General features: G+C 51.3%; 1 protein-coding gene across 7 annotated transcripts in view; it reads right to left on the bottom strand.

The window, feature by feature from the left end:
- Nucleotides 1-24,575, bottom strand: part of PIK3R5 (phosphoinositide-3-kinase regulatory subunit 5) — a 68,778-nt gene that overhangs the window by 4,896 nt on the left and 39,307 nt on the right. For all 7 annotated transcript variants that reach the window (XM_068913295.1, XM_068913300.1, XM_068913296.1 and 4 more), the window contains 14 exons: nucleotides 17,040-17,140; nucleotides 15,327-15,395; nucleotides 14,344-14,482; nucleotides 11,314-11,383; nucleotides 9,661-9,835; nucleotides 8,818-8,971; nucleotides 7,870-7,953; nucleotides 5,608-6,358; nucleotides 4,994-5,147; nucleotides 4,647-4,772; nucleotides 4,232-4,357; nucleotides 3,261-3,354; nucleotides 1,970-2,046; nucleotides 1,339-1,432 (listed from right to left, as the gene is read on the bottom strand). In XM_068913295.1, the coding sequence (XP_068769396.1) occupies nucleotides 1,339-1,432; nucleotides 1,970-2,046; nucleotides 3,261-3,354; nucleotides 4,232-4,357; nucleotides 4,647-4,772; nucleotides 4,994-5,147; nucleotides 5,608-6,358; nucleotides 7,870-7,953; nucleotides 8,818-8,971; nucleotides 9,661-9,835; nucleotides 11,314-11,383; nucleotides 14,344-14,482; nucleotides 15,327-15,395; nucleotides 17,040-17,140 (2,214 nt within the window). The remainder of the gene's footprint in view (nucleotides 1-1,338; nucleotides 1,433-1,969; nucleotides 2,047-3,260; nucleotides 3,355-4,231; nucleotides 4,358-4,646; nucleotides 4,773-4,993; nucleotides 5,148-5,607; nucleotides 6,359-7,869; nucleotides 7,954-8,817; nucleotides 8,972-9,660; nucleotides 9,836-11,313; nucleotides 11,384-14,343; nucleotides 14,483-15,326; nucleotides 15,396-17,039; nucleotides 17,141-24,575) is intronic.

Here is a 24,575-nt window from a genome sequence, read left to right as displayed (position 1 = left end):
ATGCCAGCCCATACAAAGGGAAGGCAACTCAGAGACAGGGGTAAACTTGGATGTTTACAGAGTAACCTCAGACTGCTTTCTAAACATAGCAGCACAGGACATTTAACTGTATTAGGACCTAAGTAGGAGAAAACTCATTTCCCCATTGTCAGGAGGAAATTCTAGCTCCCACCATGGCCCTTGCTGAAGTCCACCTGGAGATCCTTTATCGTGTCTGGAATTACAGTGACATCCTGCGGTCAAACTGGTGAGCATGAAAACCCACAGAAGATCAGGAGACCAGGTTTCTCTTGGAAAGAAGGAGAGTAATAACGGAGAAGCTTCTCCCCAACGTGGAGCTGAGAACAGCCCCCTGAAACAAATTCATAGCACTGGCAGCACAAGTGAAGCTCCCAAACTAGCACAGAAACACTCAACTCAAAATATAGGTTTATAGTGAAGGTGAGCAAACAATTCCTGCTGGAGTACTTCCAGGGTTGTCTGCACAGTCTCATGAATGGGACAGCAACAGGAGGGGCCAGAGACAGAGGCTTAGGTGGAGGTCCATGGGCCTTGTAGGATAGGTTTCCTATTTGGTAGATCACCCATTTGCCCTGACTGCTCCACTCACAAACATACCTGTGCCAGATACTGAGCACATGAGGAAAGAGGAATTTAGAAGTTTTATTCAGTTTACTCAGAACTGGGTGTCTGATTGCCAAAACAGAGCAGCTCTCCAGCAACAATGAACAGTATTGTTTCTAAATAAGCACGCTAAGAGACTGAAGGTGTTGCCACATTTAAAAGACTCAAATCCATATTAGTATCATATTAGGATCTGAACAGAAAAACGTTTATGAAGCAAAAATGCATGGCAGCCAGCTATCTCCAAGATGCAGCGAAAGCCTACTAAAAGCTGGCTGTGCGGCACAGCTGCTAAGAATGGCAGGACAAGCACCATCTCCCTCATTGCTGCTTTGCTTATTTAGCAGTTTTGTCTCTCCTCTCCTTAGTACATAGGTGTCATTCTGGAAGGTGCCACTCTCTAGCGACTATTTGGCTGTTTGCACAGTCCCAGTCCATTTCCTAATGGACATCCAACACAACAAAACATTTCCCAGGCTGGAAGCTTCAGGACAACGGGAAATCAAATTTCCTGCATCCTTGAAGTAATGCTAAGGAAAAGCCAAGGAGTACAGTATCCATTGTCACAGGGAACACCAGACATCTCCCATGTGTCTTCTCCTGCACGTCACACATCTCTGCTTTGCTCCACTAGGAAGATCCACGCTCTCCTCTCGCTCTACCATCCCCTCCCATTGCTCCCTATGCAAAGCCACAAAGGACACTTGAACCCACCTAGTTCTTCGTACTTCTTGCAGGCTTTGCTGAGGTTGACAGAAGTGCAGACCTTCTCAACATCATTCCAGTGACTTCTTCCACTGATGGCTGTCTGCAGGGACCAACCAAAGCCTGTGAGATGCCACTCTCCAGCCCGATACTACCCTCCCTTCCATCCCTAACCCTCTGGCTGGACTAGCTCAGATCTGGATTTACTTGGAGCTGCACAGACAAAGTTTGAGTAGGCATTAAAATGCATTTAACCTTGGATTTAGAAAAAATGCCCAGGAGTTAACACTAAATAACTGCAGGGGAACCAACAAAACAGGAGGACTGCTGTGACCAGCAGGAAATTGTTCCCTGGAAGTGAGGCAAAGTCCACTAGTATGAACTGGCACCCAGTACATGTCCAGTCTACTGAAACTGGCTGCATATTCCCTGTTTTGCTGGGCTTGTCAGGAGTGGAAGGCCACCACCTGTAAGCTAATAGTAGATGATGAACCTGATTTTGGCTCACGTGGGCTTGGATTCAGACTTCCCCAGCACACTATCAGCATTTGCAAGCCCCAGCCTCTCTCAGAGGCACATTTGCACAGCACTGAAATGGTTTTCTGCCACATTTGTCTTTGTGCAAGTCTCATGGACTCACCTTGCTGTAGGCGATTTGTAGTGTTAGTGGGATTGCTTCTCTGTCTCCATCTATGCCCAGCCTTTTGCTGCCTGGGCCTGCACAAAACAAGGAGCAAATATCACATAGAGACTTTTTATCCCCATTCTTCAGTGGGCTACTGCTACATCAGTGCACTCAGTAGCTACAGAAAGGGAAAAAAATCCTGGTTTGCTGAACACAGCTGAAGAGTGAAAAGGCAAAAAGAAAAGGTGGTTTGAAAGTTGCCACAAAACAATTAATCCAGGGCAAGAATTTCAACATGAAGCAGAACAAGCAGCTTTGCAAAATTGACAGTGGTGCTGGCTAAGCTGGTGCGGTGGGGTTGGTGCTCCAGGGAATACGAAAAACAATAAAAGGCTGCATATCTAATCCAGCTCCCTTTTTTCAGGACATACTTGTGCCCACAATAAATTAGCCTTGGAATTCTGTGCCCAACACTTATTAATGCTTTTTCCTGGATAATTTTTTGCAGGTGAAAAATGGTGTGTTGCCAGACAGCCCAAAGGAAAAAGCAGTCAAAAAGGACTGGTGTTTTCATGAGCTGTGGGGAAGAAATCTTGACCAAGTCTACATTTTGAGGGGATAGGGTGGTAACATTTCATGTGGAGGATATTTTACAACCTCTGTTTAGAAAGACAAGGAGAGATCACAGAAGAGCAATCGGCTAAAAATATATATATATATATATTAAGCTACTTGTTTAAATGCAGTATGTTAGTTGGGCCATGAGATGTCTCTGCAAGCTGTACCATACCAGATAGCATGTGGTCTTTAGTATGCTGGGAGAGAGCTGGAGACCAGGCTGCAGGCAGATGCTTTTATAATGACTTCTCTTGTCTCTAGTAATTTTATAAATTCCTAATTTGAAAGCATAAGGATATCCCTTGCATGAAGACTCCACGCATGTGCAAGAAAAGCACTGCAGTTTCCCTGCTTTTCCCACTGAAACTAAGTAAACGGAATGAGGTATTTTACAAATGACGATCCCAGAAAAAGCAAAAACAACAGAAAGCAGCAAAACAAAAAGATAAAGAGCTGTACTTGGCATTGCTTCACTTCCAAATTTGTGAAAACGCATCTAAGGCCCTTGTTCATGACGCAGTCTGGGTTCAGACCTCTCTTACAGCCCACATGTGGTGCCAAAGCCACTGGACATGCTCCCTCCAGTCCCTCTAAGGAGCTGCTCCATACACCCTCCTGCCTGGCTGATTCTCCCACCTCTGCCCCAGAGTTGCTGTTGCATCAGCACAAATGGGAGCCAGCTACAAACCTGATGCCTTGATGGCCCGCGTGGCAGCCGAGTGGCCCAGTTCGAGGGAGTGGATGAAGACTTCGGTCATCTTTTCCCCACCTATGAAGGTCAGCTGCCAGAGGAAGAAGAAATGAGATGTGGCAGTGAGGAGAACCCACAGAGCAACACAGCCAGAGGATCCAGCCCACATCAAGTGGTGTTCATCCCTCTCACTTCTTGCAGCAAGAAAGAGGTAAATTTGGGCAAACACTTTCACATTTTCAAAATACACCTTTCACCACTGCTTTGGGTGGCATTTGCCATTAGCTGTACTTCAGACTGTTTTAGGCCACTAGCAAATTTAAGGAAAAAAAAGAGCTCAGCAGTAGGGTCCAGGCATCACTTTGGATAACACAAATCCCAGTCCCAGAGCTTGTACCAGAGCTTCTCCACCATGTCTGTGCACACAGCAGGGACTCGAAAACGGGCTTTACAAAGAGGGTTTTGGGGCGGGGGGACAGGGGGAGGAAAGCAGAGCACAGGAGGATTCTCGGGCTTGTGAATGACCTGTTGGCACTGATGGGAGTCGCTTGTGTGATGGGGAAAGGTATTTGGATGGAAAACTGTTTGTATGCCATGAATTCTCTGGGAACAACCAAGCCAGAGCCCTGGGTGCCGTGCTGGGCACTATGCCGGGGAACAGCCAGGCAGTCCTGGCAGATGCTGTTGGCCCACAGAGCTTAGCCAGGTCTTTCCAGGCTAATCCAGAGCCTCCTGCACACTCTTAATCACCGAGTCAGAAGTATCAGCCAAAAAGCCATGAGCTCACATGCAAGGGGCATCCAGGAGGCTCCCCAAGGGAATAAAAGGAGAGATTCAGCTCTGCCTCATTAGCCCATGGCGACTGTGTGTGGTACCCACATCCACTTTACAGGCGGTCCCAAGTTGGTCACAGAGCAGAAGATCCCCCTTTCCCCCATCCGAGACAGGGCTGAGCCCCCTTCACCTACCTCTGTCTGGTAGAGCTGCAGCAGCACGGGGCGCGTGGCAAATCGGCAGTAGTAGAGAATCATGTCAGCCAGGATGGGCAGCTGCTCCCTGGAGTCCTCCTGGGGATCAGTCTCCGGCTTGGCAGACTGCGATGGCAGGTGCAAGTGCATGAGTTGCAATCCTGATGGGCATATGTACCTACAGCCCAGTGCCAAGAACTGCCCGTCCCATCATGCTGGTGATGGAAACCTTCCTCCTAACTCCTGACCACCAAGGACCACCCCATATCCATCCTGTATCCTGCTGTACAGGATCAGGCCACTGGTTTGGTGGTCCAGTGCTTATACAAGATGCTCCCTGCTCAGTTCCACCATACCACAGGGAAGGAGGAAGCCAAGAAGGATGCCAGGCCCTAGTATCTGTCCATGCACCTACCTGACAGAGGACATCCATGGGCAGGTTCATCAGCCCAAGAACGTTACGCTCGTACCATGGGTCCAACATCCCAATGTAGTGGGAGATGTCATTGGTGCTGGTTTCTACCCTGGCCAACGAAGGCTCCTGAAACCAGACACACTGAGGTCATTCCGGAGCTCCTCCAAGAATGGAGGGGTAAAGGCTGCTATTCTCCCCTTGCTCGGGTCCAGCAGAAGAATCACCAGCACTCCTCTCAGCCTGCCCCACCAGTCTTTGGGCTCCACGCACGGGCCACTCTTGGGGCAGCAGCATGCCAAGCACAGCGCCGGCGGCCCCACGAGCCCCACAGAGTGCAGGACACCTACCACCTGTGCCGAGCCTCGGAGCTGCAGTTCCCCCGGGGATGGGGGAGGATGCATCAGCAGGGCCGACGGAGAGAGGCAGCTTCTCTTCACAGGGACATAGTAAAACTGCAGCTTGAAGTACCTTGTCAGTGAGGGGCAGGTGCTTTCTTTTAGTCTAGATCAAGGTGGGAGAGGATTGGGTGAGCATAGCACTCCAGTGTGTCCAGGGAAGGCAAGATACGATGTGCAGAATTAGACTCCGGTATCAGCCTAAGGATCCTTCCCCCCTTCTAGAGCAACACGGTGATGGAAAGAATAAGAAATGCAAGACTTATGAACAGGGATCCTTTGGTGCCACAGGTTTGCATGGCATTTCCACAACAGCATCATGGAGTGACTTAATGCCAGTGCCACATGGTAGGAAATGCCCTCAGTGCTTCCATTCCTGGACAACAGCAGCAAGGTGTCCCTCTGCCATGTCTAGGGAGCCCCGGTTAACTATGGCAGGTGGACCAGGGCCAGGACTCAGGGAACCACAGCAGAGAGGCACCATGCGTTAGCATCCAGCACCAGATACCCGCCAGTCAGGTCATGCTGCTACCTGCAGCCAGGTCCCCTGGCACTGCCCCACTCACCTGAGGTTGCTGTAGGCCCGGGCCACTTTCCCTGAGATGCGGTCAGAGCCAAAGACCACAACGCGCAGTGTGGACACCTTGGCGTCCTCGTCATAGCTGAGGAAGGGCCTGCGGCGGAGGCTCACGTGCTGTGGTGTGTGCTGTGCTGGGAGCCGCTGGCTCAGGACGTGCTGGGGCAGCGAATGAGCTCGCCGCGAACGGGCTGGGATGCGATGCTTGGCTTCGGGGTTGCACAGGCTCTCGGCTCGGCGCAGAGGCAGCGAGAGCGAGCCCGTGTCTGAGTAGTCCTTCAGGTCTCTCCTCAAGACCAGTTGGCTTTTGCTCTTGAACAGTTTGTAGATCTTGTTGGTCAGTGTGTGCCTGTATTTGTGGTGGGTCTTCTCCACCTTGAGCTCTGGCCTTCCCACCATGTCCAGAGAGCTCTCGTCACTGTCTTCTGCATAGCCACTGTCCATGCAGTCCTTGAGGCTGGAGACAAAAGACTTCAAGGACTTTCTGGAGACCACTGTCAGCTCCGAGATGGAGTCCTTGGAAGCAGTGAAGAGGGACATTCGCGAGTGCTTAGATCCTTCCTCTGATAGCATTGAGTACACAGAGTCTTTGGAAATGGCAGAGATGGGGGAGAGCAGCGAGTCCCTTTCTGGAGAACAGCCATCAATTTCCACCTCCTCCTCTTCTTCTTCCTCCTCGTTCTCCGATACCATGGACTCAACAACACAGCACTCTTTGCTGAGGACATCATTGAGGATATCTGAAAGGCACCAAAGAGATCAGGTCTAGCATGGACTCCACCACCACCACGAGACTCCACCACAGCCATTAGAAATGTAAACAACGCACTGATGTCCCAGACATCCACCTGGAGCTGCCTGCCCTAGTGCAGGTTGGCCAATGCTGTCTCTTATCCTGAATGGTTTTAAACAAAGAGCTAAAACCCTATCCGACAATACTTTTAGATTTCCACAAGGTGCTCAAATTTGATGACAAAATAAAATATGTTTCTCTATTTGAAATCCCATTCTGTTTGTGTTCTCAAAAACCCAAGCACAAACAACAGTTTGGGCTTTGCTTCCTTCCTACTCAGATTTCACAGTACACCATACATCCAATCTGGGTTTAACTGGGCAGTAAGAGGGGAAGCAAGGCATTTCAATAAACGAGCCAAAAATCAACGGTCAGACAAGGAGAACGAGGCATCGCCCCACTGTGGACCACTTCCTGACAAGGCCATCCTAGCTGCAAAGTGCAAGCTAGGAGCTTGCACTCTCATTTAGCTCATTGGGGCCAACAGGCAATGAACACCAAATCTTCACAGGAAGAGAAAAGGTCTTCCAGGAATAGGGAACCTAAACCAAACAGCACGGCAAAAAGGGAAGTCACTGCTTCCCCCGCAAAACTGCTGCAGCAGGACCAAGAGTATCGAGAATCGCCAGCTCAGACAGAAAAAAAGCCTCCTCAGCCATCCCTGTTGTAGGAGCAGCAGAAGGGTTCTAATGTTTTATGGGTCTTAAGAGCACAAACTCCTCACCCATGGGCCATCATGTTTTTTGGCCAATGCTTAGCTGGGAGGTAGTGATGCCCATCTGTGCTGGGCCTGCATACTGCTGTGTGGGAGGATGGACGAGCGCAGACTAGGAGAGGCCATGGCCGAGATTTCAGTGCCTTGCCTTCAGGCTTTTCTAGCAATGAGCTTTCTGGGGTATGAGCAAGCTTTACTTCTTGCAGAGGAGCATTCTACAGACCTGGTGAACAAGGTCTCAGTCTTACAAGTATTTGCATGGATGTTGTTGCACCAAGTCTCTTCTAGCAAGGCACAACTTTGTCCAAGAGATCAAGCCCAGCACACTTTGTCTCCAGCAACAGAACGCGTTTCACGGCCATTGGGGCCTCATTCCCAACGTGCCACAGCGCAGGCAAAGGTTTTGCTCAGGAGCATAGCAGGGTGTCACCTCAGGGGTCCCAGCAGATGGCCCACATCCTCTCGCATCTGGGCTGGACACATCACTGCTCGGGGGACACCGGAGCTCCCAGCCTGCTGCGTTACATTGCCAACCACCACTGACAATTTAGCAGCTCTTTCAGGCTCTGACTGCACTCGGTGCCATGTGCCCCACTGCAAGAGCAGTTCATGGTGAGCAGACCCACTGCTCAGCCACCCCTGCGGTCCCTGGGATGGGGTAGCACTCCTGCTGAGCCTGCCCGTGACGGGGACCAGAGGGCTGAGGTCTCTCTGGGGAGGATGGGGGTCACTTCTCAGCTTACCAAAGTTATCCTGATCCCAGCTATAAGTGTAACAGCGACCTGGGGGGATGTGGATGGTGTGGAGCTTGCGGGGCTGGGCCTCGCCTGGGAAGAGAGAGGAGGAAAAAGGAAGTTAGTTTGCAGGGACCCTCCATGCCATGGAGACACTGTGCCACACCACAGGTCCCTCCATCTCTCCGCCTCCTTCCCCAATTTCCCCAGGACTCTCTGCAGAGGATGTCGGCAGATGCTTCCCCTCCCAAAGCAAATTTAACGTCCTTGCATGGAACTGAGCTAGACCCCTCCTGCCTGCAAGTGAGGGGAATGAGGCCCCGGCACGGCCTGTCCCATTTGCCCACGGTGACGTTTAGACACCATGTTGTGCTTCCCACCTGCCCTCCAGCTCCACAGCCCTGATATCGTTTCTGGCAGTTCCCAAGCTTTACCCCTCCAAGCAACCCTCCCACCAGGAGCCATCACCTCCGGGGCCCACAGTGGCCTGAGGCAGATGCTGTCCGCCTCGGTGCACATATCTGGGGCAGCCCAGGTCATGTATAGCACCAGTGCTGCTGCCATTATCTAGGAACACTAAGAGATTGTGTGCTGTGGGAATAAAGGGACATTTCACACCTCTAAGAGCTATCAGTTCAGGCTACCTGCAGACTCAGGCAGACATCACTGTTACAATCAGTTTCTGATGGAACGTTTTTATCTCACCCACAAAGGCTGGAGATTTTTTTGTTTGTTTGTTTTAATGAAAGATGAGAAACAATTTCTGGTTCATCATGTGGTTATGAAATAGGACCCGTCTTTTTTTGTTGTGCTAGGTTGAAACTTTGTGCAAAACAGGATTTCACACTTCAAAGAGCCAGCTCCCGATACCCTCCATGCAGAGGAGTTCATCCTCTGCTCACTGGCTGAGCTGGCAGACTACCCTGGAAGACGCGATGGCACAGAGGAGTCTCTCACCTGCAATTGCAGGGAAGGCTGCTGCTCCAGCAATGTCTTGCAGAGCAGACTGCAGTTGCTCCCGTGCCAGGGCAGGATCACTGCTGGCAGCTGCTATCTCCTGGGCCTCTGTGGTGCTAGCGTAGATCTCCAAGAGCTCTTCCAGTGACTTGGACTGGAGGGGGAATAGAGCCAAGAAGAGAGATCTAGTGGGTCCCTCAGCAAAGCTAAAGCACAGTTCTCTGGGGCAGATCACTAGGTACTGCAGGGTAAACCTCCCTTCCTCCACTACACCTCCTGCACCCCCTCCCCGCCAAGTCCCCCCAGAACTTCTGCAAAGAAAAAAAAAAAAATGCTTTTAAGCATACCTAAAAGGTAAGTTTTCACCCTCCATAAACACCAAAGCGCTTCTCTGACCAAATACATTTTTTGTTCTCTTTCAATTCTGGAGGCTCTTTTTCTCTCTTCTTAGGTATGGAGAAAGGAATAAAGCAGTAAAAGGCAAGATACCCTTTCCCCACACTTCACAGAAACACGGAGCTCAGGTCTAAGCTGAGCAGAGAAGGGAAAGATATATGTTTTTTCACAAGAAGTGTTATCAAAACACATTTTTTTCAATGATCAAATATTATTTCGGTCAGGAAATACATCAGCCGATTGCGCCCAACTGCTCCCAGCTACATCATAGTGTAACCAAAGCGATGAGCTGCACCACCTCGCTGTGAGATCTCACCTTGCCCCACAGCCGACACGGCTCAGCCAAGTAAGCAGCAAATCGCACCGAGTGCTTCCCCACAAGTACTGAGCAATGCCCAGGGTGCCGCGGGCACGTTCACAGGCCCAGCAGGACAAGGCAGTGCCTACCTTCAGGAGGTGGCGCAGGCTGTCCAGGTCACAGCGGGTGCCGAAGTTGGCCTGGTAGAGGTGCTCCAGCAGCACAAGGAGCGTGGCGCGCTGCGGCGGATTGGGGGTGCTCAGCTTCTCAGCGATGGAGAGGAATTCGCTTTGCACCTCTGAGCGGTTGAGCAGCAGCACCGTGCTGGGGATGGAAGGGAGAGCGGTCAGCTGGGTGGGCAGGCACCTCCTCTGTGCTGGCCACCCATGGCACATGGAGCGCACGAGACTCTTGGACGAATTCACGCTAGATGGCAGTGTCCTTTCATGGTAGTGGCAGCCGGGCTGCAGCCAGGGACGAGGTCTATGCAGGGGTGCCAGACACGAAACACGGGGAGATGGGCAGCCTCCGTCCTCCCCCTCAGGGCATCCCTCATGCACAGACTGCCCCATGTCACCTGCCAGGCTGGTGATACCTCCAGCCCCACAGCTGCCCCAACCAGCTTCAGCTCAGCAGCCAGTTCTCCAAACCCGACACACAGCAAGAAAGGAGGGGCAGGAAATTAGAGGTCCCCCCAAAACATCTTCCTGCTGCTGGGTGCCAGTCAGAGCACCGCTTCTGAGCTTTAAGATGCTGCAAAGATTTAAGCTAGCTGAAGGACTCTGCTCTCAGCAGAGAGATTGTGCAGGTATCATCCAAGACGCCCATGCTGAGAGCAGCTGAATTAACATGCTTGAGGCAGGGGGGTTTCAGGAGAAGTTCTGATGTATTTACTTCTAGCTCAGAGAACGGGCACAAGCTTTCCATATGACCAAGGTTCAGCTTGTATACAGCTCTGTGCCAGTTTGTCAGGTTTTTACGCAGATACAGCCGTCTTGCTGTAAGCCACTGATAGTTGCTCTTGCACCAGCGTAAGAGTGTGAAATGGGACAGCTGTACTGGGAAAGCACCATACCAATGCGGCCAAGTGGGGGTACATGTTGTTACAGCTACAGAGATAGACTCAGAGCTGCACAGCATACATGGACAAGCCAAAAAAGGAAAACAGCCTTCCCACACAGAGCAGGGGTGGCTGTGCGAGAACGACTGTCCCCCAGGCAGGGCACCCACAGCCTGGCCTCATTTTCCTATTTACAAATGAGGTGCACTGGCAGGAAGAAGAGTTTAGCCCTCAAACAAGGTACAAAGTTTGACTGTGTTCAGAGCGGCAAAGCTTTAGTTAACCAGACACGAACCCCCAGCACTACACAGCTGGGAGAAGCTCGCTTTTCTCCCACTTTGGTCTCCATGCTCTGGAGCAGCAAGCCCGAACTGCCTCCTGGAGCTTTTCTAATGCATGATGATATCAATAGCTCTCTGGGAAGGATGCTTTGCCTTCCCCACCTGTTCACACCAGCTTTGTATCCCTGCATGGAATTACCTACTCCAGGAGCCACAGAGCCTGACTCCAAGCTGCTGCAGAAAATACCACAGCCTCCTTTCCTCATCTCTGCTCTCCATCTCCTCTCCCCAGGAGCCCCCAGCATCCACCATTGCCTTCGAGAGATGCTGCTTGCTACAGCCTTGCTCCTTCTTTTTAATTAAGACAGGCTGTGGAAAAGCAGCATGTGCCAGTGGAGAGGCTACAGGGAGTAACACAAATAGCACCCACAGAGATTGAGCTCTGCCCTGGCCACACTTACATGGTGGAGCTCTGGTAGCTCTTCACGGGCAGCCCCTGCTCTGTCCTCACCAGCCTCTGGAACGAAATCCCTGCGGGACAGAAAAGAGGACATGAGAGACGGCAACACTGCAGACTGCTCCGCCTCAGGACCGCAACAGCTTCGTCTTCTACCATGGCCCTTACAGGGCCGAGCCACAGCAGGGACATGCTAACCTCATCCCTCGGCTCCTAGCCTAGGCAAGGAGGACTCACTGCCCTGAACCCCCAACCCTGAGGTTGGCAATCGCTCCCCACCAGCTGACATAAATCTTGGTGGTGAAGTGAGAGAAGGTGCAGGAGCAGGAATGGACCAGGCCAGGAACAAGGGAGCCTTGAGGAGGAAAGGGTGGAAACACAAGAGATGGATTGGAAGAGATCGGAGAGGAACCAGAGGGTGAGAAGGGAGAGCTGCCCCATCTTCTGGAATCACAGCCCCTATGACTGGGCAGTAATAGTAAAGCCTGTTTCACCCCCAAATGGCAGATGGGCCAGATGCATCTTAGAAATACGTGCCTGGGAAAGATCCCGCGACATCAGCAAGGTCCAGCACCCTTATTACCACAGGCAGCCACATCCCAGACCACGCTGCTGCTCATAGCCCGGAAAGAAGTGTCCGCAGGGTGCCCAGCACCCCCAGGTGCCTGGGTCTGGGATCAATGGGCGCCTTGCACCCTACACATGGGTCCTCCAACTATGGCTGCGTTTACCACTCTTGCTCAGCAGAAAGCTCAGGCCCAGTTTGCAGATAATACCTATTGCATTCTTGGCAAATATTGACCAACGCTTGTTCTTAGTTAATATTTATCCTCATCTCAATAAAAAGCTTTTGCTTTAGCTTCGTGGCAGGTCACAGAGCCTATGGAAGAAGCAGCCGAGATGCCAGCCAGGTTTGCAGCAGAGGATATCATTTAACTGTTCTCGACTCCAGCTGGCAGGGCAGAGGCTGTGGCCAGTGAGCAGCTCTGGTCTCCCCTGGCACAATGTCACCTCCCATGCTGCGACTTTTGGTGGGGTGGGGAAACCTCACATGTTTGTAGGAAAGGAAAAGCCTTTGGATCAAAGTCCCTAGCTCAGACAGCCCTGGGCACCAGTGACAGCATGACAAGAGCAGATGCAGCAAAACCCCCATGTCACTGGAGTTTTCCCCGCAGTGGTTGCAACAGGCCCCCAATGAGTGTCACAGCAATAAACGACCAGGAAAGAGCTAGGGAATCCCACAATGCTTGCAGATCGCCAGCCTGGCAATGGCCAGGTACGTCCCCACCTTCGGGCCAGACCCAGCTCTCCCAGCACTGGCACTGGTCAGGTGCAGTGAGCTCTGCAGGCAGAGCCTGATCCTGACACCCCTTCCCTGCTGGCTCCCTCCCACTTGCCCTGCACTGCAGCAGCATGGAGCAGGCATCCCCATGTGTGTGTCCGGCCCACAGCTCCGAGCTGGAGATGCACGCAACAACCTAACCTGGACCTCACACAACAGCCTCCATAGAGGCTTGCCATAGAGACTTGCAAAAAGGGGGTTTAAAGGAGGGGATTCTTCCCAGTCTCCCCCCTACGTGCTACGAGATTAACCCATGCAGCCAACGTACCAGCCATGTGGATGCTGCAAATCTGCAGGCACAGGTGAAGCTGCACCGGCACAGCAGTCAGCCCTTCGTACTGCCTAGCCTTCCTGACTGTGGAGCCTTGAGCCAGGCCTAACACAGCCAGCTTGGTACCCATACTGGATAAGCTCAGCCTTTCAGCCCTTGAAAACATCTCCCCTTGAAAGCATCTTTCATCCAACCTGCACCTACCACCTCACCCATCTCCCCACAGCCGAAATTACCATGCAGCCCCTCTGTGCTGGCTAAGAGGCCTGCTGACGCTGGCCCCGTGACTCATCCCTGACTGCCGCTCACCACCCTGCCTCTCCACGGGACGTTACTGCAGAACCGCAGCGGTGTCCCTATGTTACATCACCTGTCGGTAACATGGGAAAGCATTGCTAGCCTCAGCTACTAGCCCACACATCCATGTGAGCCATCCTAAGTCCTGCTCGGAGCAGGTCTTGGTGTCACAGCCCCATGTGGGGATTAAGCAAGGGCTGAAATCTGCTCTAATACAGGACCGTGTAATAACAGCTCTGCACGAGCTGTCAAAAGATGGGAAGATTAGGAGAAAGAGCCTTTTAGAAATAATTGGAAGTGCTGCTCCACTGGGAACAACAGGACACACTCACAAGGAGTACTTAATTAAGAGAAGCACAGCTGCTGATGATAGATGTGTCCAAAGCCATATCACAAGGTAGCGTCTCCTCTATAAAGAAATAGCTGGGGAGTCCCTCAGACCCTATGGAAATTTCCATGCAGTGGCAGGCTCAAAGGCTAAAGCCACCTTGATGTCAATGAACGGACCCACTGTTATTACCCCAATTACACACTGAGTCACTGAGCATCTCAAACAAAAACCCAGGTTTGGCAAGTAGCAGGCGGAAAGAGTGAGCACATGCTTTGCCATGCAAAAGACCCACTAGATTGGAAGGCAGCCAGGAGAGAGTTACTCTTTTTGCCGATCCATATAGGTCCAACAGTCCTGGGATGCTCCCACTACCTTGCATAAGAGGCAATCACTGAAAACATAACCCAGCTGTCCAGCTCAGCTCCTCCAGAGAAATCCCATCTTGCCTTGGGAAAACCATCATACCACCGGGAAAACATTCAGAGGATGCAGGGCAGAGATCTTTATATCCCAGAAAAACCAAAGTGCAGAGGATGCAGAGTACAAGGTAAACACAGATACACTCAAACTGTGTGGGATTCACGGAAACAAGAGGAGTTTAAGATAGTAAAATCAGGAGAGTCTTAGGCAGAAACATGGCAACGGCCATCCCGTACTGAGCTTTTTTACTGAGACCTGCAGAGCAGACACGATCTCAGCCCCTCACTGTAGTGTATCCCCAGGGAAAAGCCATGCCAGCACCACGTTAAGACTGTGCAGCGAGGTGGGAATTTGTGGGCAGGCTGCTTCTTACCTGGAGCCTTGAGCTCATCACTGATGAAGTTGAGCAGCTCCCGGAAGATGTTGCAGTAGGGCACGGGCCAGGTGAGGAAGTTGTGGTAGATGCTAGTGGCCTTCAGGAGCAGGTCAGAGCCTGGAGGGAAGTGAGGAGCCTGCAGGGGACAGGGCAGAGGGAGCACAGTTAGAAATGGAGCAAGGACATGGACAGCGATGTCTGAGCCACTACTGCCTTCAACCTCTCTTCCCAGAGATGTCCAGGTTGCACAAGGCAATCACTGCATAAGGAAGCAAGGGTTTAGGCTGGAAGTGGGAGGAGGAGGACCAAACCAGAGGGTCACCACGTGACAACCTGTCCTACTCCAAGGAAGGGTCAAAGAAACTCCATTTGGCACAGCTACAAAAAGGCTTCATTCTTTCTGCACCTTCCCAACTTCTGTGCTATGGCTCATATGCCAAAGCCAGAGCGTGTTTCCTGATTAGACTTTTTTTTTTTTTTCCCCCCCAGACAATCAAAGATGAATCCCATTAAAGCTCACGCTTTTGTAAGACCTGGCAGCAATGATTTCCTTGGGATAATGATGCATTGTGCTAATAATAATAATAAAAAAGTATTTCCTGTGAAAGCTCTGCTCCTTCTTTTCTTTTGAATTGCCTATATATTTTGCACAATTGTAAGGGACAATGAAAACATTTGCCTTCTTTGCATAGAAATATTGTCCGACTCTTTCTGATCGATCCATCCTTAAAAGTAAAGGTTAAAAAATGGGAGCTCGTTTTTTTCCATCTCTCTCAGCTTGTGCAACAGTTGCCTAGTCTTGATCCCTGTAGGTCTGTATTGAATCTTTTTTGAGATGAATTGATCAAAGCAGATTGTAATCTTTCAGATGAAAACCACCCAGATTTACACGACACTGCTGCTCATCTCCCACAGGGCCCCAGTTCCTGTGCCTCCCGAGGAGTCAGGATTAAACCACGTTCAGCAGCCTCAGAACTTACATACAGGACCGCATAGTAGAAAAGCAGAGCCAGTGGAGTTACGAGATCGTAGTCGCACTTCTCCTGGACCTGCAGGAAATAGCCCAAGGGAAGAAGGATGAGCCGGGCTCCTTGCCTCGAGCGTTACCCAAACTCTTCCTCTGAGGTGCTGGGGGATTCCCCAATAATGCCACCAAGCGCCCAACCCCATCGCATCCTTATCCCCATCCAAAGGGAAGCACTCGTCTCCAAGGGTAAATAACCATGAAAGCACAATAATCCACACCAACCGGACAAGCAGGTCAGCACATACTGCCTCCCTGCCTTTCCACTTGGAAAGCTGTGTGCAGCCAAGCGTCCGACCCTCGGACACTTTCAATCTTTGTGGAGCCGCACAGAATTTTAGGAAAATGACTGAAAGCAGGCAGTCTGGAGAGGTGAAGTCAGGCAGGCTCACAGCCCTGCCCCTGCAAGTGGCTTGCAAAACTAGGCAGCGCAGTGCAAATCAGGCATTTTTGCCACAGTCTTCACCAGGGAAGAGCCAGCAGAATTATTTCACCAAGGGATATAGCGATGACTCAAGAATATACTTGCAAACACTATCTCTCCTCATTTGTGAGCAAAGTGCAATATACCCCCCAAATTGTCCGTGATTAGATCAATTTCAGCCGTTAAAAAAGGAAAATTCATGCATGTGTGTGGAGGGAAAAAAAAAAAAGTGCTAGTCTACACTTGTTCTTTCCCCCAGATTGCCATATTTTCCAGACTTCCTCCACAGCCTGGCAGCTAGACTGCCTTTTTTCCCTGAAAAATGAAAGGCAACATTTGCCCAATCACATGAACCCTAGTACCAAGGCTTTAGGAGAAAAGCCAGCACTTCCTGCCACATCAAGGGATTCCTCAGAGGCTTTCCCAGTCACATCCTAACGTGACCTTGCTTAACTGGGCCACATCGTGCTTTTCCATCACACAACGGGATCGCAGCAGGCCTATGCAGTCAGCCCCGCCAGCACTTCGTCTCCCCATTTCGCTTGACCTGCCTGTTGCTGCAAGGCTGATTGGTGCTCGGCTGGGCAGTGCTCCCTCGAGGTCCCTAACTGATAGCTAGTCCTAGCTCTGCAAGAAGCCAAGTAGAGCCACGGCAAAGTTTCCATTAAAAACAACAGGAAACCTTCAATTTACTCCGAATCAGACTAGCAACTCCCACTACTGGGAAGGTAGTGGGAAGGCCAGCTCCATCCACACAGCAGCTCTCCCTCGAGCGCTCGGTCCCCGGGCAGGCTGCACAAGGGCTAGCGTCCCAGGGGTCAGGACCCAAGTAGCTCATTGGGAACCCAAAACCCTTCCCCTAGGATCTGCAGTATGATTTGAAGAGTGGCTCACATTTTCTCTTGCAGTCCCCATGTGCCAGGATGTAGGGAGCTGCTCTGGCTGGAGCTGACACTGTCTCAAACCTGGTAGTGATGTGAGCTGATTAAATTTCCATTAGATGATGCAGATCTCACAGCCTTACCCAGCCCTGGTGATACCAGCAGAGAAACAGCAGCTAAAGGAGTCAAGGCTGACACTAGCCGCCCTTTCCTTGGGCAAAAGATGACCACGAGCCCAGGCCAACATGCCTTGAGGCACATATATCCATCAGGCACCCATAACAAACATCAGTGAGTCAGAAAAGCATCCTTCAAGCGAGGACGAAGCCAGGCTCCCCCTCCTCCCTGGTAGCCCCGAGCTCACCTCTTTAGCTTTGCCAAGGATTTTCTCCACAAGGATGAGGTAGTTTCCCGCATCTCGGCTGACCAGCTCCTGAAGGCTCCAGCAGTTCAGGCACAGCCCAGCTAGGAAGGAGACAGAGCAGCTGTGATTCACCCCCAGGTTTGAGACATTCGCAGGAGGGACGCGCAAGGAGACTGGGTCAAGGCAAAGGTGTTTGCTGCCTGTATGGCATCACTGTGGAGGAAGAAACCTTGTGCCCTCATTCTGGAGGGATCTTATCTCTGCTGATGGCTTTATCTTGGCAGCAGCATCACATTGTGCCTGAGCGCCATCTCACTGTTACTCACACAACAAGCAAACACCCGTAGCTAGGTTTGGTCTCTTCCCATCGGCAAGAGGTTAATTCACTGAAAATGCCCACGCTGCTGCACGTCTACTGCAGATGTCAGAGGGATGCATGCAACATAGGCTTGGGTTAAACATGCCCATGTTCGCTGTGGGAGTTTTGAAGACAAAAACCCTATCTTAGCACAGAAAGCTTGCTAGTCCAATCCCCTAACCTGCTGTGCCCAGGCTCAAATGCCCCACAGATGTTATCACCCCTGGACCTGGCCTGGAGAGACATTGCTCCCTGAGGGCAGCGCCTTGAACAAGACCAAGGCTCAAATGGGGCTGCAGAGGGGTCATGGGCTGCAAGGACCATGCTCAGGAGGTGCTACGCTCCCATCCCTGCCAGTTAATTGCTTTCCGTCCTTCAGCATCACAGTCAGCTCCTTCCTGTGGATGCAGACACCAAGAAACCAAGACAAGTTGGAGCAAGATGACCTAGACATTGTCAACAATTCACCAACCTATTCCTAGAAGTCGTGGCATTGAGAGCTCACGTAAGAAGTTTTATTAAGCCTTGCCAGCATTTAGTCCACCTCCTCAGTCCCTCCAAAGTGTTACTAAAGGTATAAAAATAAATAAATAAAAAGAACAAAAAAAGAGAGCGAGATTAACCAAATATCAAGAGAGGAGAGTTGTCATGCAGAGGAATGGAGGATCCTTCATCCAGGTTGACCAAAACCCCCTTTGCTTCTATCCCCAGGTACCTGCTTCTCACTGCTGGGATACAACTGGTGACAAAGCCCCAAGGTGTTTCCCGAGGCCTTCATTTTTCCTCGCTCAGCGGCTGACGCTGCCTTCACCCTGATGCCTCCCAGATGGGCTTAGAGGAAAGGATCAGCGCGAAGGCCATTACAGCTCCTCTAATCAGCTATGACCACAGCTCAGGGGCAGATCCAGCTCTGCAGAGCAAGGAGGTCTGAGTAACACAGCTGCCGGGAATAGAGCAGCCACTTACCTCCTCCTTTCCAGGGCCTTGGGCACCAGTCACACAGCCCGTGGAGAAAAGCACTTGGGAACAAGAAAATGCCACATCCATTGACTCTTTCTTTGTCCTGCGATATTCCCCTCCTGTGCCCCCTCCTGTCCCAGGGCATCGCAACTGGTGGTGGCGAGGCCAACAGTACCCGCAAAGAAACATTTGGGTGGACTTTGAGCGTGATCTTGCTCTCAAAAATGACTTCAATGGCCTTGTTAATGGGATCCCTCAGCTCTGGATCAACACTTCCTTCCTCAACATTACCACGTGGCAAACAGCCCTCACTGTTTGTCATCACAACGGATTTTATCATCAGACCAAGCAGATTCAGTGAAGACATTACCCAGCTCAGCCCACGGTGGGATCCGGATGACACTAGCTTCTCAGGCTCCTCTGAGTTCAGTCAACACAAAGCAAAGAGAAGAGAAACAGAGCATCTCTCGCTGCAGGGAAGCGGGGCTAATGATCAAAGAGGAAAAATAAATATAAATCCAGCCCCGCTTAAATCGCGCATTCTTTTAAATGGCACAGAAATGTAAGAAACACATCAGCCCTTGTGTGCTGGCTGTAACGTTGGAGCTAACAAGAAATAAATAATGCAAGTTGGCAACACCTCCCTGGCCAGCCCCAGGGAGGGCTTTGGAAGAAGGTCGATGACAAGATAGGCAATACTAGCGCTAAGGTCACAAACACAATCTTCATTTGTCTCCTCCATGAACAAGCATTTACTCATCGGCACACGTACCACTATATGTACGGCTTTATGCCTAGCTCATAGCTAAGAAATAGGGCAGGAGCTTCCCCCTGTGGGAGAGCCCCTCCGCTGCCATGCAACATTTTACTTTCAATGAATCAATGTTTTCCAACGGAGAAAGATCCTGCTGGAAAGTTTCCAAGGAGCTCCAATACGCTCGGTTTGTGTCTGAGGCCAGAGAGAAACAGCGTCGTACAATAGTTCCTCCCTCTGCGCAAACACACACACAAATACATCTGCCAGCTGCCTCATCCACAAACACCAAATTGGGTGGGGGACTGCTGATAACAGCCTGTAACTTCATGGCCAAGTATAGGTATACAAGCAGGATTAACTACAGTTGCAATTTGTAATTTGCCTACATTACTAGCTGCATCTTGCTGGATTTTTTTTTACAGCCAAAGCACTCTCGATGTAGCCTTATACTGCAATACCTGGTCTACAAAGGCACAGCGACTTGCTAATTCAAGTATATTCCTGTTTTCCTTTGAACCACTTTCCTCTCCTAAGTCAGCATAATTGCCCAAAGTCACGACTCTGCTCCAGAGGACTCTGGCTCCAGCAGATTGCTGAAGTAAATCAATATTGTCCTAGTGCTTGGCATGCTCCAGGGAAAGCCTCAGGACTTGTGAGACTTTTTCAAGAAAGTAACTGTCCCAGCAGAAGTGGTCGGAGCTGCCGGGAACTTTGCTGAACTTGGTAGGCAGCGGTTGGGCTATCACAGTGTCAGGGATGCTTTGGACAGCCCATCCTGCTTTGCTTGCAGGGCTGGTGCAGATTATTTCCAGATCTGTCATTTCTGGGAGCCAGAGTGAGCCAGGCCACGCTGGCTGCTAGCCAGAGCAAAGGGAGAAGCCTGGCGGTACGGAACAGGATTAGCAAGAGTGGCAGGGATGGATTTCCTCTCCATGTATCACCAGACAAGAACACCGCTTCCTGCGTGAGCAAACCACAAATACAAATAGCCCAGCTCTAGTGAGAGGAGGAAATTGCAGCAGTGGCTTGCTGTGTTGCACCGAACTGAATGGCATGGAAGAAGATGCGCTGGGCTCCTTCCCCAGTGAGCAGCCAGGGCAAACCTGCAGCAAGCAGGCCAGGGGAGAAAGGGAGGTAGCAGTGGCAAGGGGAGGCCTTGAGGGAAGTATTGCAAATATCATTCAGGCCCAAGGTCTTGTGGGGCATGTCTGGGTCTGCTATGGGAACTTAGAGCTCAAGCACAAGGATGCGGCAATGGTATATTTGAGTGACACATCAGTATAATCAGAAGAATTTCCGTTTAACTCACAGTCACGTCAAGGAGCTGGGAATTACCCACAACTCAAACACTTCCGTGAGGCCGAAAGCTGCTAGGGTCTGAGCTCCTAAATTTGGCAAAGCACCATTACTCACGCTAAAAAACAGCCGAGTCCTTGCTAAAAGCATTCTTGAACACAAAACATTATGGCTCTGAAAGCCTCAGACTCAATACATAAAGACCACAGGGCAAAGCGAAGTGTCCATTGTCACTGGGCATCAGTCAGGACGGGGGACAAAAGACCTCAGTGGGAACTGCCTTCCCTCGCCACTGTACCCTCCTCCCACACATGGACCAGGCAAACATCAACTTCCTTGGTGCTGTGAGCAGAATTAGTCCCTGGAGCCATATTCCCTGCAGCCAGACTAATAAAGATACTTGCGCATCAAGCATGATGCTCCTCATGTGCAGGAAGGAGCCACTTTATGGCAAAGCCCTGCTCTGTCCTCCTGCAGGTGCCCGGGGGGGCCATGCCGTGAACCGAGGACATGGTGGGCACTGCAGCATCGGGAGAGAATTCTTAATAACTGCAAAGTAACACCGGTTTTATTCCTGAGGGCTAGAATAGCCCAGGGAGAGGTTGCAGGCAGGCAAGAAACCAAATGCAGAGATATATTTGCATATTCACTCCTTGTCTTCACGGCACCCAAGCAGATGGCTGATGGTGAATCATGCCACCGGGCCGGGTTGGGCCACAAATGCCAGGGCCAGACCAGGACAAGTGTTTTTCACCACATCAAACTAGCATAGGGCAATGGCACGTCTCAGTGCAGGGTGGCTTTCCTTGACTCGAGATGTTAAATTTGTACGTGGCTTATCTCAGCAAGTCACCACGGCAATGAAGAGCGATAGGCTTTTTCAGGGGATGGAATTGCCCTCTGGAAATACCCGACAGGCTCCGTTGCTGCCTGCAGAGGAAACCAGCCGTGCCAGACCACACCTGGTATCCTCCCCGTGGCAGGCAGCCACCTCACTGGGGCTGGCAAGTGAGGGATGCGTGCCATGGGCACGCAGAGAGCTTGAACCACAGCCAACCTCTCTTCTGGACTTTGCACTCGCTCTTTAATTCCTGCAAAACCGTTTCTCGCTGAGAGATGCAAGGGGAGGCCCCAGAGTGGCAGGATGCGCATGCAGCTCGGGATGCGCTTGGATGTCTCCTCTGAGGCCCTGCAGCAGGGCCAGTGGAGGGATGCTCTCGCCTCTCGCTCTCAGTAGAAGCCTTGTTTTCCGTTACAGTCTCTCTAGTGAATTGTGTGAGCACTGGAAAGTCCTGCGTTGGTGGGGAAACCCTCTTCACACCTTACTGATCTAAAGCTATTAGCAAGACAGGGTTTGCATAGCTCAGTCAGGTGCCTCTCAGCTGAGGGAAGCGGAAAGCAAAAATCACACAAGCAAACCACTTGATTTAACATCTTAAAGGAAAGCAGTCCATCCAAGAGCTGCCTGGAAGGGGTGACCTGCTCTCTCCCTGCTGCGAAACCAAAGCAATCAGAGTCCCAATAGGCTCGTCACGGGTGAGTGCCGAGCCTGCAGAGGGAAAGCGGTGAGATCAGCCCTTACAAATGCAACTCACGCGGCGGGCAGGAACCAGAACTTCTGCCCTGCAGTCCCTAAACTGTACGAGTTTGTCACCCGAGGCACTGGAGACCTCCCAGCAGGGCCAGCTGAGCTGCTAAAAGACTGCATGCATCCAGCCTGCCCTCCGCTCAGCTGGTTTGCTTCCAGGACAACGGCAACCCAGTGCTACTTACGCTCTTTTATAGGTAAAGAAATAGTCAGATCGATCTATCCGCAACGCAGGTAGCCTGGAGTGCTTCAGAGCTCATGGCCCAGCTGCGAGAAGGTTGGGCTGGCACACATGGAGCCACAGAAGAAGCAGGATGAAATCCTGGTTATCCCGGCTGTCCAACACAACAAGACCAGACCGGGCTACCTCCAGCATGAGCCCAACAGAAGACACTGCACTTATTATTTGGAGGGGGGTGGGGGGGAAAGCCCAGTGCAACATACGGTTCACCAATATGCACCTCAGCTACCTGATCCCGAGAAAAATCTCCCTTTGGGAGCCCAAAGTCTGGGAGCAGGGACCCCAGCACAGCGCCGAGTGCAGTCTGCACGCGAGGCTCCGACGGGGTGCTGGCGCAGCAGCCCGTGAGCCCCTGGGGCGCGCACGGAAGAGGAGCTTCAACCTGCTCAGTGTTTTTGCTTTGATTGCTATCAGAATCAACAGAGATGGCATCATGCCTCGAGCCGAGCAGCAGCGGGGCGAACGGCCCCGTGGGCGGCTTCGGAAGGATGAGGCTTGAAGATTTCTTTTCTGAGAATTGTACTGAGACGCTCTCTCCTCCCAGAGCGGCTCCTTCCTGAACTTGGCAGCTGTGGTTGACATTTCCCCTTTGCTACTCTTTATAGGGGGCAACTGTCAATTCAAAAAAGAAATAACAAAATGCACCATCTCCCTTTGCCTGTGGACTGCAAGCCGGGCATCCTCACGAGCAGCTCCCGGTGCTGTTAGACATGACACAGGTGGATTGGGTGAAAAGAAAACAAAGAGACATCTCTACTTCTTCCCTCCCCCAGGCTCTGGTCTCTTTGTTTCTACTACACCATTTCTAGCACCATAAGAATAAGGTGATTTTCTCCAAGGGCCTGGCCCAGAGGGACTGCAGAAATCTCACCAGTTAAAGGAACAGGGTGAATCTAAGGCTCCCTGAGACCCACCCCAAAGGGGGAATTTGGCCCCATGGCAAAAACACAGAAATCTCTTTCCAGGATCAAGCACTGAGCTCTAGAAATTACATCCTGAAAACAATCATTTAGTTGCAAGTTAGAGCGCCCACAGTGAGACTTGAGTGGACCCTCGACTCCAGAGTCAAACCTACAGCTCCCATTTCCCAAGCAGCTGCTTCAAGCCGCCTGCACAGGGCACTCCAGTACCTTTTAGGGCTGCATCCACCCTTGGCACTTAACAGCCCTCAGGCCAAGCCTCTGCCTGCTCCAATTTTCGTTTGCAAGGTCTGCAGGATGCCAGCAGTATTTCTGATACTCTTTTTAATCCAAAGAAAAGCTGTCAGCGGCCCTGGTTTTGGGAGCAGCTCCATAACCAATTGCAGTCCCCCAGACCCAAAAGCACACAGCTTCCCATCACGCGACCAGACGCACGAACCAGTATCGTGGTGCTCTCAGGGCAAGGCCAGCTGCAGGCAAAGCATGTTGCTTTTGGAAATGAAGTGAATTTGGACTGTAAGGGACAGGCCGTCAGCCCTGAGGCACAGCACAGCTCAGGGACAGCAGCCTGGATTGCAGTACTGTCAGTGAGAAAACCCATTGCAAACCCAGGGCAATTGGTTCCAAAGTTAAAATTTGCAGGGTGTAGAAACAAATGCACCTTAATTCTGCACCTAGAAATGGAAATACCTCAGACATTACATTTTGACACTCTGTTACTAACCTAGAGGATCCCCATAGAGATTTCTGTTTGTTCCCCATACAGCTATTTATCTGACTGCAGCCAAGCAGTGTCCAACACTTCCTTAGTCAGAGCTGAACAAAGTGAACACCCTGCACCCCACATAACACAGCACTGAACCCTCTTCTTGGCCTCCAGCTTACCTCTGACCTGTCAGCACCCTTCATCCTTCCCAGCTCATGCAAATCCCCATCCTAGAGATGCAACAGCGCCCCCGCCACCCCCCAATCCCTGCTCACGCACACCCACGCTCCCTATCAGCTCCCAGTCTGCCACGATCTCCCAGGTCTTTTTGCACCCCTGACTCTCCAGGACAGCATCCCCGTGCTGGCGGCAGCCTGACCTCAGCCAGGCACTGTCCTTCACAAAATGCACTGTTTCACTGCTCACCCGCAAGCCCCTTGCCCAACCAGCAAGCAATAAAACTATTTTTCTCCCTTTAGCATGCTCCAGCAACACAGAGGAAGGCAAACAAGCAGCTCTCTGAGGCCTCTACAAGGAAAAGGACTTATGCCTTTCTATCACTTGCATATCACAGAGAGTTTTTTTGCAAGTCAGACATAATTCATTTGAACTTGGTTCCTCCAATAAATCTAACAGTTCAGGAAAGATTTTCTTCCATCACCTTCGGGTTGGTACTATTTAGCCCACAGACCCCACCACGGGCAGGCTCA

The sequence above is a fragment of the Struthio camelus genome, chromosome 19, assembly GCF_040807025.1.
Source record: "Struthio camelus isolate bStrCam1 chromosome 19, bStrCam1.hap1, whole genome shotgun sequence".
NCBI classification, from domain to species: domain Eukaryota; kingdom Metazoa; phylum Chordata; class Aves; order Struthioniformes; family Struthionidae; genus Struthio; species Struthio camelus.
This window is presented reverse-complemented; position numbering and strand designations above follow the sequence as displayed.